The sequence below is a fragment of the Maniola jurtina genome, chromosome 6 (genome assembly GCF_905333055.1).
Source record: "Maniola jurtina chromosome 6, ilManJurt1.1, whole genome shotgun sequence".
Classification (NCBI taxonomy): Eukaryota; Metazoa; Arthropoda; class Insecta; order Lepidoptera; family Nymphalidae; genus Maniola; species Maniola jurtina.
Window position 1 is genome coordinate 10332300 of NC_060034.1, and position 12232 is coordinate 10344531.

At 36.3% G+C, this 12232-nt stretch overlaps 2 protein-coding genes across 4 annotated transcripts; one reads left to right on the forward strand and one right to left on the reverse strand.

Annotated features, from left to right (window-relative positions):
* The first annotated feature begins 835 nt into the window (after nucleotides 1-835).
* LOC123866146 (RING-box protein 1A) lies at nucleotides 836-2808 on the forward strand. The gene is made up of 5 exons (XM_045907515.1): nucleotides 836-1053; nucleotides 1151-1178; nucleotides 1497-1618; nucleotides 1939-2024; nucleotides 2685-2808. The coding sequence occupies exons 1-5, from the start codon at nucleotides 961-963 to the stop codon at nucleotides 2695-2697; spliced, it is 342 nt and encodes a 113-aa protein (XP_045763471.1). The 5' UTR covers nucleotides 836-960; the 3' UTR covers nucleotides 2698-2808.
* A 6342-nt stretch (nucleotides 2809-9150) lies between these two features.
* Nucleotides 9151-12217, reverse strand: LOC123866136 (histone-lysine N-methyltransferase KMT5B). Of its 3 annotated transcripts, XM_045907497.1 has the most exons (4): nucleotides 11953-12217; nucleotides 11283-11612; nucleotides 10845-11202; nucleotides 9151-10496 (listed from the first exon to the last, which is right to left on the reverse strand). In XM_045907497.1, exons 2-4 carry the CDS (start codon nucleotides 11601-11603, stop codon nucleotides 9430-9432), a joined length of 1746 nt encoding a protein of 581 aa, XP_045763453.1. In that variant the 5' UTR covers nucleotides 11604-11612; nucleotides 11953-12217; the 3' UTR covers nucleotides 9151-9429. The 3 variants fall into 3 exon arrangements, with proteins under 3 accessions (XP_045763453.1, XP_045763451.1, XP_045763452.1); XM_045907495.1 differs by having other exon boundaries at nucleotides 9151-11202; XM_045907496.1 differs by lacking the exon at nucleotides 11953-12217 and adding an exon at nucleotides 11695-11939 and having other exon boundaries at nucleotides 9151-11202.
* Nucleotides 12218-12232: the final 15 nt, after the last annotated feature.

Genomic DNA, 12232 nt, shown 5'->3' on the forward strand with positions numbered 1-12232 from the left:
ATTCCAAGCAAAATACCATGTTATTAATTTAAATAACCCACCATTTCATGGCATCCTAAAAACGCCCGCTATCAAACTAATGTTACCCGTTTCTTTCTACCATACCATAAAGAAAAGTTTCTGTCGATTCCGAAAAACGCTTCGATCCTAAATTCGCAAGATTTCAGAACGTAAGTTGCCTGTCAATGTCATTACTGTTGTTGTTGTTGTTTATTTATTTTAGTGGCTTTTTGTTGTGCCACACAGCACAATTCACTTCGCCAAAGACGCGTTGTTTGGAGAAAACACAAAGGAGGTTGAACGGTTTATTTACATCCAAGTCTTTTCTGGACAATCCCAGTCCGATTTGTGGTAGGTAACTGGACTAGATGGGTTATGATGTTAGTAAATAACCTACAACAACACAAATAAAAAATATTATGTACATGTACTTACATAAACAATAATATATACAGAATATTTTAAACTTAATAGATTAATTTACAATTTTATTTTGTTAGACTTAATATATTTACACAAAAATTTTACATAGGGACTAAACACAAACATTAAGAGACATTCAACACTTAGGGGACGAGGGATCTTAGGAGGGAGAACATCATAAAGTTTATATACAAGTCTTGGACAGGAAAAGAGGATATGGGAGGGTGACCCTTCATCCAAACCGCATTCGCACAAAGAGTGATCTCTAATTCTCAGTTTGGCCAAATGGACTGGAGTGCAAGAGTGCCCAATACGTAACCGGGTGATAGTTGAAGCAACCCAACGAACCATATTTTGATGAAAAAAGAACCACGGTCTTCGAGGAACAGACGTTTGTGTCAACTCTTTGTCTGTGGCTGCTGTCACCTGTCAATCGAGTATCGACAATATGAAATTGCCTATTGCCTAAAAAATAAAAGTAATTCAAAATTGTAATTTGTTAAATTTTACGTTCAATAGTAGGGTATTCCTAAAAAAATGGCTTCAGCCATGGATGTTGACGATGAAGAAGTAGAAATGGCTTCTTCCAGCAGCGGTAAAGGTGATAAAAAAAGATTTGAAGTCAAAAAGGTAATAGTCGTTTAGCGTTTACGCTTACTCATTGCGATGTTTTATAATTATTTTGACCAACAAATTAACGGATCCCATCTGCACTTTTTGTTCACAGTGGAATGCTGTAGCGTTATGGGCATGGGGTATGTTAAACACAACAATAATTAATTATCAAATGACAACATAACCCTAGTTATAACGAAAACGCGATCCTTTGTTTCTTACCGTGGTAAAAAATTGCAAGTTAGACTGGTCTCGATTATAATTTCTAATGCTTGCAGATAAACTATAAGATTATAGTACCGATTTTTGCCTACAGATTACAGATTTTTTACAGATAAGTATTAAGTACCTATAGTGCAGGACTATGTTAGTATAATTATAGGTCAAAGAAGTTATGTTAACTATAAGTACAAAAAAATTTTAGGTTTCTAACCATAATGCATTATATTTTATTTTAGATATTGTGGTAGACAACTGTGCAATCTGTCGTAACCACATAATGGACCTATGTATAGAATGTCAAGCCAACCAGGCATCAGCAACCAGTGAAGAATGCACAGTAGCATGGGGAGTATGTAATGTAAGTTAAACTGAATAAATCACTGACCTCTATTACTACTAATAGAAATACTAGAGAAGTCTAGCTAAGGTAAATTAAAAATGTCAGCCTTTAGAATACTTGACACTAAGATTCTAAGGGCTGGTTTATCAATCGTCAAATAACTTTTATCTGAGGAATAAATTTGAGGTACCTATTGACACTTTTTTATAGAAAATTTGTAAAAATGTCAATGTAAAAATTTGTAAAATTCAGCAATCTTCAGATATATTTAGACACAAAAATGTTAATTTCTGAGAGATCAGGGTAAAAAATCATGATATGTATATATTTTGTTTCAGCATGCATTCCACTTCCATTGCATTTCCCGCTGGCTCAAAACTCGGCAAGTGTGTCCACTAGATAACAGAGAGTGGGAATTTCAAAAGTATGTTATCATTTTTATTAATATTATAAAATATAGGACAATTTTACGGATTCAAGTTGTTACTGGATTAACAACTACTTATTAGAAATGAAATCGATAAAATCGAATAGAATTCGTTTAAACTTTTAGTGTGCAGTGCCCACAGTGGAGTGATGTCTACATCACTCCGCTGTGGGCACTGCACATAAAACAAACCATGCCTCTAGGCATGGTTTCTTTTTTTAACAACTGCCATATAGTTGAAATTGTAAAATGAATATTATGAGCGCGCTTTAGCAGCACATCGCGCGGCGCCCTCTTAACGCCTCTCGTCGCGCTGCTTGTGAATTGTAACTCTATTCACTGTCACTTAGAGTTAGGCCACACAATGCAATTCCGCTGCAACGCTGTGGATTTCAGTATTGGATGCCACAGGGGCACTTTGTAGCATTGCTGCTCCGACAAAAGTATGGCATTGCAAGCACCACCTCTCCCCATCTGGTCTTCCGCACGACGCGACGTCTTAATTCTTAGTGTGCTTGATCTTGCTGGTTTTATGTAAGCTGGTTAAAATCCACAACTAGTTATTCACACAGATTAAAACATCTTTATAAAATGTGAGGTATACGTGAGTAAATTTTGATTAGCAGTGTATTCTGATTTTTTTTTTATTCATTACAGATACGGACATTAGAACTGCATTAGTACAGCTGAAGCTGTTTGCTACAGGCATCCCTTTTTGTGAATCTAAGGAGAATTAATTGTCATACAGCATAAGTTTTAATAATAAATTTACTCTGAATAAGTTTTTGTTATTAATTTGGCATTTATTTTAAATTTGTAAGCAGGTAAAAAATAATAAATTAATGTACAATTATGGTAATTTCAACAAAAAAATAGTAAAAAATGACTCATCCACTAAAATGTTTATTTTTAAAATAGCAATGTTGCAGTAGTTTAAACTACACATAATTTTGAATGTCCTATGATGCTTACCAACTCTATTCCATATTGGTGAACAAACTTTGGAGCTCTAATTTGACCAGTTAATTACTTTTCCACTGTCTGTCCCTGTACAAGCTATCGGTCCTAAAATATATCTAGCACCTAATAAGAGTAAATAATAAATGCTAACAAAAGACCTAGACAGCAGCGGCCGTGCAGGTCATAGAGGCATAAAAGCGCTGCTTACCCTGATTGAAATAGTTCAATGCTCATTTTTTATCATGACCGCTAGTAATTAGGCAACTACCTACCTCATGCCTACCCTAGTTATAGACCCTCTGCACGCCACTGCTAGACAGTGGACGGAGACAATGTGCGACAGCAGTTGCAGCATTTTTCTGAAGAGCTTACATTGGAATGAGCAGGGCACCTAGTTCGAAAAACCGATAGGCGTTAGGATTCCAAGGTGCTAGAATAGCGACCTCGTACCGAAAAGCGCAGCGTTAGAAAACGCTCCACTAGGTGGACAGATGACATCAAACGAATCGCAGGAAGCCTCTGGATTCAAGCGGTGCAAGACCGTGGCGTGTGGAAGTCCCTACAAGAGACCTATGTCCAGCAGCGGTAGACGACATCGGTTGATAATGATGATGATGATGAAGACTTGAAATAATACTAGTAGAGTTGTATTTGGAAGAACAGTGGGTATCTACCGCATTACCCCAAGAACACCACTGTGTGACTAAAGGAAAGCCACAGAATATAATGTAGGTACCTTATGAGGAATACGACATAAAGAGAATTTGTTTAATTTGCATAGATCGCCATGAGTTTATGAGTCTATAGTACCTATAGTTAATACTTAATAGTCTACTACTATATTCTGGTTATGACGTCGACCGCGCGAATAAAAATTCAGATGGTCGTGGATTCGATCCCGGGCACCTCCAACTTTTCGGAGTTATGTGCGTTTTAAGCAATTAATATCACTTGCTTTAACGGTGAAGGAAAACATGGTAAAGAAAACTGCATGCCTGAGTTACATAGAGATATACATACCATATGTTCTCAAAGGTGTGTGAAGTCTGCCAATCCGCACGGGGCCAGCGTGGAAAACTATGGCCTAAACTATATCCCTTCTCATTCTTAGGATACCCGTGCTCAGCAGTGACCCGGGCGATAGGTTCCAAGGTTAATCATGATGAATTTATGACGTCTCGTTCAGAGTTCGATGATATGGGCTTGATAAAAGTTTGTAATAGAAAAATTCGCATCGAAATCGGTTCATCCTTTGTGCACTACGATGCCACAGACTACCTATTGTTTTTCATAAATCTAGTATGTACAGGTACTGAAAATTGATTAGAGGAATTGAAAACTTAATATGCAAGGCGCATAATCAAAAGGTCATAAGAGTTGAGGCATTTTATTATCATAATTAATTTTTACATACACTAACTATTCCTTTTTGGAATATCACAAAAGCTAGTCATCCTCTAACTAGCAATTAAGTATATTTTACATATAGGTACATAATATATCACCAACAATATATTATAACTTTACAGAATTGAAGTAAATGATGCGCATTTTTAATGTATTTAAGTAGGTTTGCAAATTGACAAGAAAAAATGATTGAAGACATGCATACTTTTTTCGCTACCTACCTAGTATATTTAACTACCTACTCTCTTTGTTCTAGTTGGGCTGCAATTACCACTAGCCATTCCCTTACTTTTCACTATCAATTTTTAGGGTTCCGTACGCGAAGGGTGCCAACGGGACTCTATTACTAAGCTTCCGCTATCCGTTTGTCAGCGAGCTGTATCTCGTTAACCGAAATAGTTAAGAGTGGTCACAGAATGTGTATTTCTATTGCCTAAACAAATAATAATTTCAAAATATCCACCATGGTTTTCTTTTAAATTTTAGTTACCTATTAAAATGTTATTTCTAGTTCGAATGTACGGAACCCTTCGTGTGCGAGACAGACTCGCAGTTGACCGATTTTTTTCAAATCCTAACCCAAGTTAGCCCTTGACTGCGATCTCACCTAGTGGGAGTGGTAGTTTAGGGTATTGTACTTTCTGAATAGAGTTAAATAATCGCACGACATCATATTTTATAATGTAGGTATCATACAATAATTACATTATCACTTTAGCCTAAGACATAATTATCGACTGTGAATTGGCAACGGGTAGATATCTACTATCTCAATTTTAACAACTTTAGGTCCGTCCGTCTGTCAGCGGACTATATCTCGTGAACCATAGGTACCATACTAGGTAGAAACCTGTCACAGAATCTGTTTTTCTATTGCCGCTATAAAAACAAATACCAAAAAGTACAGATTGTTTCGGCTGTACTCACGCATTTAGTAAACGTAAACCCGACAAAAAATACGTGAGTAAGCCATAATAATCTTTACTTATAATACGTATACAAATCACTCACAATAGTTTAAGTGCTTAAAATACTCAAAATTTAAAATTGCCGCCATAAAAATAAAAATAAACTTGCTGTGCCACGTTAGATAACTGTCTTGAATTGTGACGCGGCGGAGTACGAAATACCTAAGTACTAATGTATAAAATGAAATCGTAAAAAAATTGAGATAGAACATAATTTTTGCCAGTTAACAGTTGATATTAGAGTTTACAAGTGCCTTTAACCTTCTAAGTCATAAGTGCTATGATAAGTATAAATAACACACTAAAATTACCTAAATGTGTTGTCAACGATTATCAAAATCATTCGTATGCGATTATCAAGATCATTAGTGAATACCGAATATTAAAACATAAGTACCTCTTAGTAACTATTATTAAGTAAACAGTAAAATAAAGTTGAGGAAGATTTCCCACCTTTACAATATTAAGGAATGTATACCTACTGTATAATATTTGATATTCTGTAATACATACAGTATTTCAAGCCATTTAAAATATATATAAATGAAATACTGTAGGTACCTACTTTCAAGATTTTTTCAGTAGGTAATGATTCATTGGTAATGTGGTAGATAAGTAATAACTAATAATAAAGAATTTATTATGTTTATAATATTGTGTATATTTGTATAGCACGCAACAGAACGCAATCGTGGTGGGGACGCCCCGCACACCCGCACAGCCCCCGCGCTAGCCCGGTGCGGGATAGCGCGGGTGACGTGCGGGTGTGCGGGGCGTCCCTCCGCCTCACACACCGGTTGCCATCTTGACCTGTCGCGTATTACAGATGCGCACCATTTACATTTTAAGTTCCCACACTGGAAATATTATGGGGTATAACGAGTTCAAACTATGAATAGGACTGAATTTCCGGCATATCCTGACCTCATAGCTGGAAATAATACTTGTATGTAGGTACCTATTTTGATTCAACAATATTTTCAATACAGATTGAAGTAAGTAATTTAATAATGTGGAAAAAATCGTTAAGGTGGGTATCCTGAGTATTTTTAGGCAAATCGTAAACTCTCTGTTCCACTGCGGGGTACGGTCATGCTACGCACGTTGACTTAGCTTCGCTTGGCATGAAAGTGTAGGTATGTGATAACATTTAGTGCAACCCACAAACACGCACCTACGAATACGCGGCTGGTGACGTCATTGTTACACGCGTGGCCTGCTCGTCGGATGTCGTCCGCGCAAACTCAACGTGTACGCTATGCATGCGTTACACGAAAGCAAATCACGACGTGTCCATTCCACAAGGCGTATGATTTTAAACTGTGCTGAGCTACAGTTGTACATAGCCGTGGGTCAACATTTGTACAGCATGAGCTGCAGTGGAAAACGCAGACCTACGCTTTTTAACAGACCAAACGGGCCCACGCAGCTAAAATTCGACGCGTGCCCTTGCACGGCTTGCGAGACGATGCCGTTTTTAAGGGTCCCGTACCCGTTCCTATTATTAAACCTCCGCTCTCTGTCCGTCGTCTATCTATCAGCGGGCTGTATCTCGTAAACCGTAATAGGTAGAGTTGGAATTTTCGGATAGGTATACATATTTCTATTGCCACTAAAACAACAAATATTAAAAACTAAGAAACTTCATTTAAGAAAATGAAAATTGTAAAAATTAAAAAAGTGTCATTTCTTGTACGATGGTACGGAACCCTTCTTCAAGTCTCAAGTGACAGTTGACAAACGGAGATCATTGGCCGTCGTATTCTTAGTTTGAACGAGTATATAGTGAATGTTTTTACTTCATAAGACCGGAATTACACCTCAAGAAGTTACATTGCTTTGGCCACTCACTAACGAATCAGAAGAATGAACATTGATAAATCGAGGACATTATGTAGTTCGAGACTTACTAGCTCCTAGGAAATCAAATTCATTTTTGCTGCAGAGCAGTTTACCTATTAGTTCTCTAGACCCATTTTTTTCGTCTAATTTGTCGGCCCTGTGTTGAAGTTCCTGCTCGTATCGGGCAGACTGGGTTTTTAGCTGCGTTTGGAATTCCAACATGATTTTTTTGCATGTCGCACAAGTCATGCAGCGTATCCGTGCGCTTTTTATTTTCGTTATATATTTCTATCGTTTTGTTATCAATGATCTTCATCAATTTTACTGAGTACTTCGGTGCGCGAGTCTGACTCCCCACTTGGCCGGTTTTTTTTCTCACCTTAGCATGTGGAGTACCATTGTTTAGAGATCATTGAGTAGAGCACGAATTATTTATTTTTTTACTACACCAGCACCATAACTCAAGTTAAACTCCAAAATAACTGGGATTTGTTTTTGCGACTATAGATTAATTTAAGCAAATAACTATTTGTTTCAAAGCTACGGAACCCCTCGGTGGACGAGCCTAAAATCGAACTTGGCCAGATTTTTAACTGAATATAATGTGACTGCAAAAAGGTACTTCATGTGGAGTCTTCTTAAAGCTTTGTATTGTTATCATAACACTTTAGACTAGCTAGTGATCTGTGCTATTTTCAATTATTATTACTTACATTTAATTAGCGTAATTCCGGCAGTACATTTTCTTTAACTATTTAGGGCCAACACACACACACGCCGTTTTTTGCATCTGCGATTTTGGTAGGTACTGTATTTCTTTCGTAACTGACAACGTGGGATTGATGACAGCATCAAAGTGGTATTGGTGACTTAAATTTTAAGCCTGATTTGAAACATGCTCGCTGTGTCAATTCCGATACACACAGTGCGCCGTTAACAGGGCTCTCTCCGTCACTCGTTTCCACTCGTTTCATACAATCGTAGTTCCAATTTCATTTGAATATTAAGCAAGCAAAGTCCATGAAATTTTGCAGACATATTATAGTAACTAATATCTGTGTCTGTGGTGTTTTAGATTTTTCTAAAAATATGTAGTTTTAAAATTACAGGGGCTCCAAGATTTGTATGAAAATTTTAAGACCGCGTAACTTTGAAAACGAATATTTTAACAGAAATCTGGAAAACCACAGACATAGATATTAGTTTCTAGAATATGTCTGCAAAATTTCATGGACTTAGGTTGCTTAATATTCAAATGAAATTGGAACTACGATTGTATGAAACGAGTGGAAACGAGTGACGGAGAGAGCCCTCTTAACAGTTCAATCCTAGTTTGTAGATTCCGAAAAAGGATTAAAGCTCATTTCAAACTACGGAATATAATATAATATATATTATATCATGAGATATAAATTAATATCTCTCACTCTACTTTGAAATGGAACTATTCACACTGAGATGTAATATATACATATTACATCCCAAACTAGGTATTTTGTCGACCGATCGTCAAGAATATAAATTATATCTCCAGCACCTCAATTTAATTTGTTCGAAGAGACGTCAGTGACGCAAGACGTCAAGTCGACGCAATTGATCTGGTCAAGATATATATCTCATAGTGTGAACGTCAATCGCGGGATATAATTTATATTTTAGGATATAATATATATTATATTCCATAGTCTGAAATGAGCTTAAACACTGGTCGCAGATGCTTGAAAGCAGCGTGTGTACGTTAGCCGTTGTATCTCAAATTCTCGTCATTTACAATTATTAACTTTATACATGTTTCTAAGCATCTTAGAAAATCTAAATTCAAACAATTTACACTGTCAATACTTTACATGCATGGAATAGACTGGTAAAAAGTAAATATTTTATAAAAAATTTAAAGCTGGAAAAAAGATATATACATACAGATATGAAATAAAAATAATGCAAACTGGTTCCTTATAATCACTAATTTTACAAAACCATAAAGGAACCTTAAGTTAAGCATTAACTTTTGTCAAATATTTAAAATAACACAATTGGATTTTATTTCTTAGTAAATAATTTCATGGATTTATGAATTAAAACAATTTGTTACCTATCACAATACTTGAATTGAATTTCACTTCACAATAATAAATACTAGATAAAATAATCCTAGTCAGTGACATTAATTAAACTAATAATTGAATATTAACGGTGGAAACGTAACCACAAGCCGGTTGTGGCTGTCAGTCTGCTGATATATCAGGAGGTAAGTCAATAGTACGACTTTCATTACCAAAAATTAATCTTAAGCGTTTCATAGGAGGCAAGGGACGGATAGGGCTATGCTTGCGGTGCCGCTCTTTAGATCGACGTCTTTTCTTTAGTCGTCGCGCCGTTTCGGGGTCTACGCCCTCTAATCTCAGCACTTCATATTCAGGGGCTTCAGCAGGACCTCCACAATCCATTACTTCCTCCACAACAGGACTGCGCTTCACACGAAGGGTCAGTTTCAAACCACGGCGTGGAGGGGTACAGGGGCATTCACTGCTTTTGTTAGAATTGTCTGCCAACCATGGAGGTCCCGATTCAGATTCTTTTTTAGTTTCTTCAGTCCTACTTGAAACATCAACTTTGTGATGCTTATTTATTTTACTATCCTTAGATTCACTTGGGTTAACATTTTCTCTAAAGTCATAATTTTCACTTTTTATACATACATCATCACTTACACACTTAACATTTTCTATAGCTGGTTCATTTGTATTTACATTATCTGTTTTGGAAGTTTCTGTTTTTGTAGTAACTAATAAAGGCATTTCACTTTGCTGCAGAGATTCATTTGTATCACATTTGTTCTCTGTTGGTAATGTATCTATTTCACTACTAGTAATCTGCTGAGGTTCAGATACACAGTGTTCTTTTTGTAAGTCTAGGGCAGTTTCAGTTTTAATACTTATATTGTTAGTTTCTAAATGAGTAGTGTCAGAATCAATTTTAGATATATTATTATGGTCTCCACTCAATTTACCTTCAGAAACTGATTTAGTAGAATTTTTAGTTTTTGAACAAGTTGATTGAGTACAACTATCAGTGAGACGTTTTTGACTTCTTAAAACTATACCAGAATGTGAGTCTCGACTGCTACGAGAACTGGTAATACTACAACATCGCGATGGAGGTGCTCTGGCAGTAGGCAGGGCTCCACTCTGACGACCGCTGTCCGTCCGGCGGCGCAGGCGCTCCCCACGACTCGACGCAGACGACTCTCTGCTGCTCTGAGCTTCTTTGCTAATGGCTCCATCTACAACATCTGCAATGCATCCCTGAGCTATTAGTAGTTCAGCGTCATACTTCGTTAATCCTTTCTGCTTCATTTCTTTCATACTTAGTGGAGATACTATATTATTAGAAACTTGCCTATTTGATATTCGAGTTTTTTCTGGATTTTTACCATTAATGGGTTTTTGTGTTTGCTTTGCTTTTGTCCTATTTATTCTATTATCGGTTTCTCTAAATCTATACCTAGTGGCTTGTTCATCATTATGTGCATTTTGTACAGAAAATGCACCTTTTCCACGTCTTTCACAAGTTTCACATTCACAGTAACAATTTCCATTACCAAAAAAATCCTCACCATAAAAACATGTTATTTCCTCACCTACATCAATATCCCTCAACACACGAACGAAGGCCTTACCACGATCGGTGGCTTCAAATGTACATGTAGGCCTGCAATCATGATTGATGTAAGCAGCAGGGCCTAGCCACAATTGAGCACAATTTTTTCTACAACTGTACATAACTGAAAAATCATTTTTCCCAGGATGAAGCAACTGTTTTTCCTCTTCTTCAGTCATTTCAGCAATGCAGCCAACCAAAAAATCAATTCTTTCATGTTTAAAAAATTTTTTTGTAGTTGAAATTTTAGCCCCAACTTGACCTTCTAAAGAATATCTGTAACATGGCTCAATTGCAAACCCAGCTTTTTTATCGAAAACTCGAAGGTAACGGTATATCTGAAATGGGTTATAAATTTAATTTAATAAATTACCTAATTACAGTTTAAAAAATTACCTGATAAACAGTAATTACTTACATGTTCCCTTAACTTATTTTGTTGATGTTTATTTTTACTAAAATGTCTTGGCATCCATTCACCACGGGCCAGTTTTGAGTAAGCCTTATTGTAATCTTGAGTTTGGATAAACTCCTTGATTATATTTTTTAATTCTTCCTTATTTGCTTTCAATGGTCTATACCGAATGTTCATTTTGTGTGTTGTAATGCCGAGATAAGGATCCACTATAAGTGCCGTGGCAATGTCGTCGTATTCGGACAACTCGCGGGGCGTCATGCCCATAGGCTGCATTTTGTGGAGCACTTGTCTCCCTGGATAGGCCGCCGAGCCAACAACCATCCTGAACACCTAAAAACAAAGACGCGACCATCAAAGAAATGGGGATAATAACGACTGAATAAATATTCTCTTAGAATAGGTAGGTACCCACAATAATGACTCGGTAACAACTTTCTTTTGTGTGATACACATGTACAGAGTACCGCTAATGTGGTATCTTATTAGAAAATTAAGCATTATTACCAAACTGATACAATAAAGTTATAAAAGGACAAACATGGCGGCCGAGCACGAAACTAAAAACGACACGTCAAAAATATTCTCAAATATTCTGTTCATAGATCACGGGAAATAACAGGAATTTAACTAAATAGCTTAGAGAAGATATCACACAGTTAAATGCACTTACTCAAAACATTAAATGTGACTAAAATTCATGTTTATTTCTATTACCAACTGAACTGTCTTAGCACTTCTTGACATTAATGGTAGGTTATTCATAAATTTCGTCAAGTGTAACCAAAAATTTAGGTTTTTATTTAATTTATCTATTTCATAATGTAATTAAAATTACAATATTTGTAATTACGTGCTAAGATTTAAAAACTCTAAAGAACGCTGAAAAACAACCATGTTTTCATGCACTTCATTCATAGCGGTAGCATTTACAGAGCATCAACAAACAACCG

Bases quoted from the DNA above. Each gene is read 5' to 3' on its own strand.
- LOC123866146 (XM_045907515.1), top strand. From the start codon at position 961: ATGGCTTCAGCCATGGATGTTGACGATGAAGAAGTAGAAATGGCTTCT. The intron at 1,054-1,150 runs GTAATAGTCGTT...TTTTGTTCACAG, and splicing joins AAAGATTTGAAGTCAAAAAG to TGGAATGCTGTAGCGTTATG. The intron at 1,179-1,496 runs GTATGTTAAACA...ATTTTATTTTAG, and splicing joins TGTAGCGTTATGGGCATGGG to ATATTGTGGTAGACAACTGT.
- LOC123866136 (XM_045907495.1), bottom strand. From the start codon at position 11,603: ATGGTTGTTGGCTCGGCGGCCTATCCAGGGAGACAAGTGCTCCACAAA. The intron at 11,203-11,282 runs GTAAGTAATTAC...AACCCATTTCAG, and splicing joins AAAATAAGTTAAGGGAACAT to ATATACCGTTACCTTCGAGT.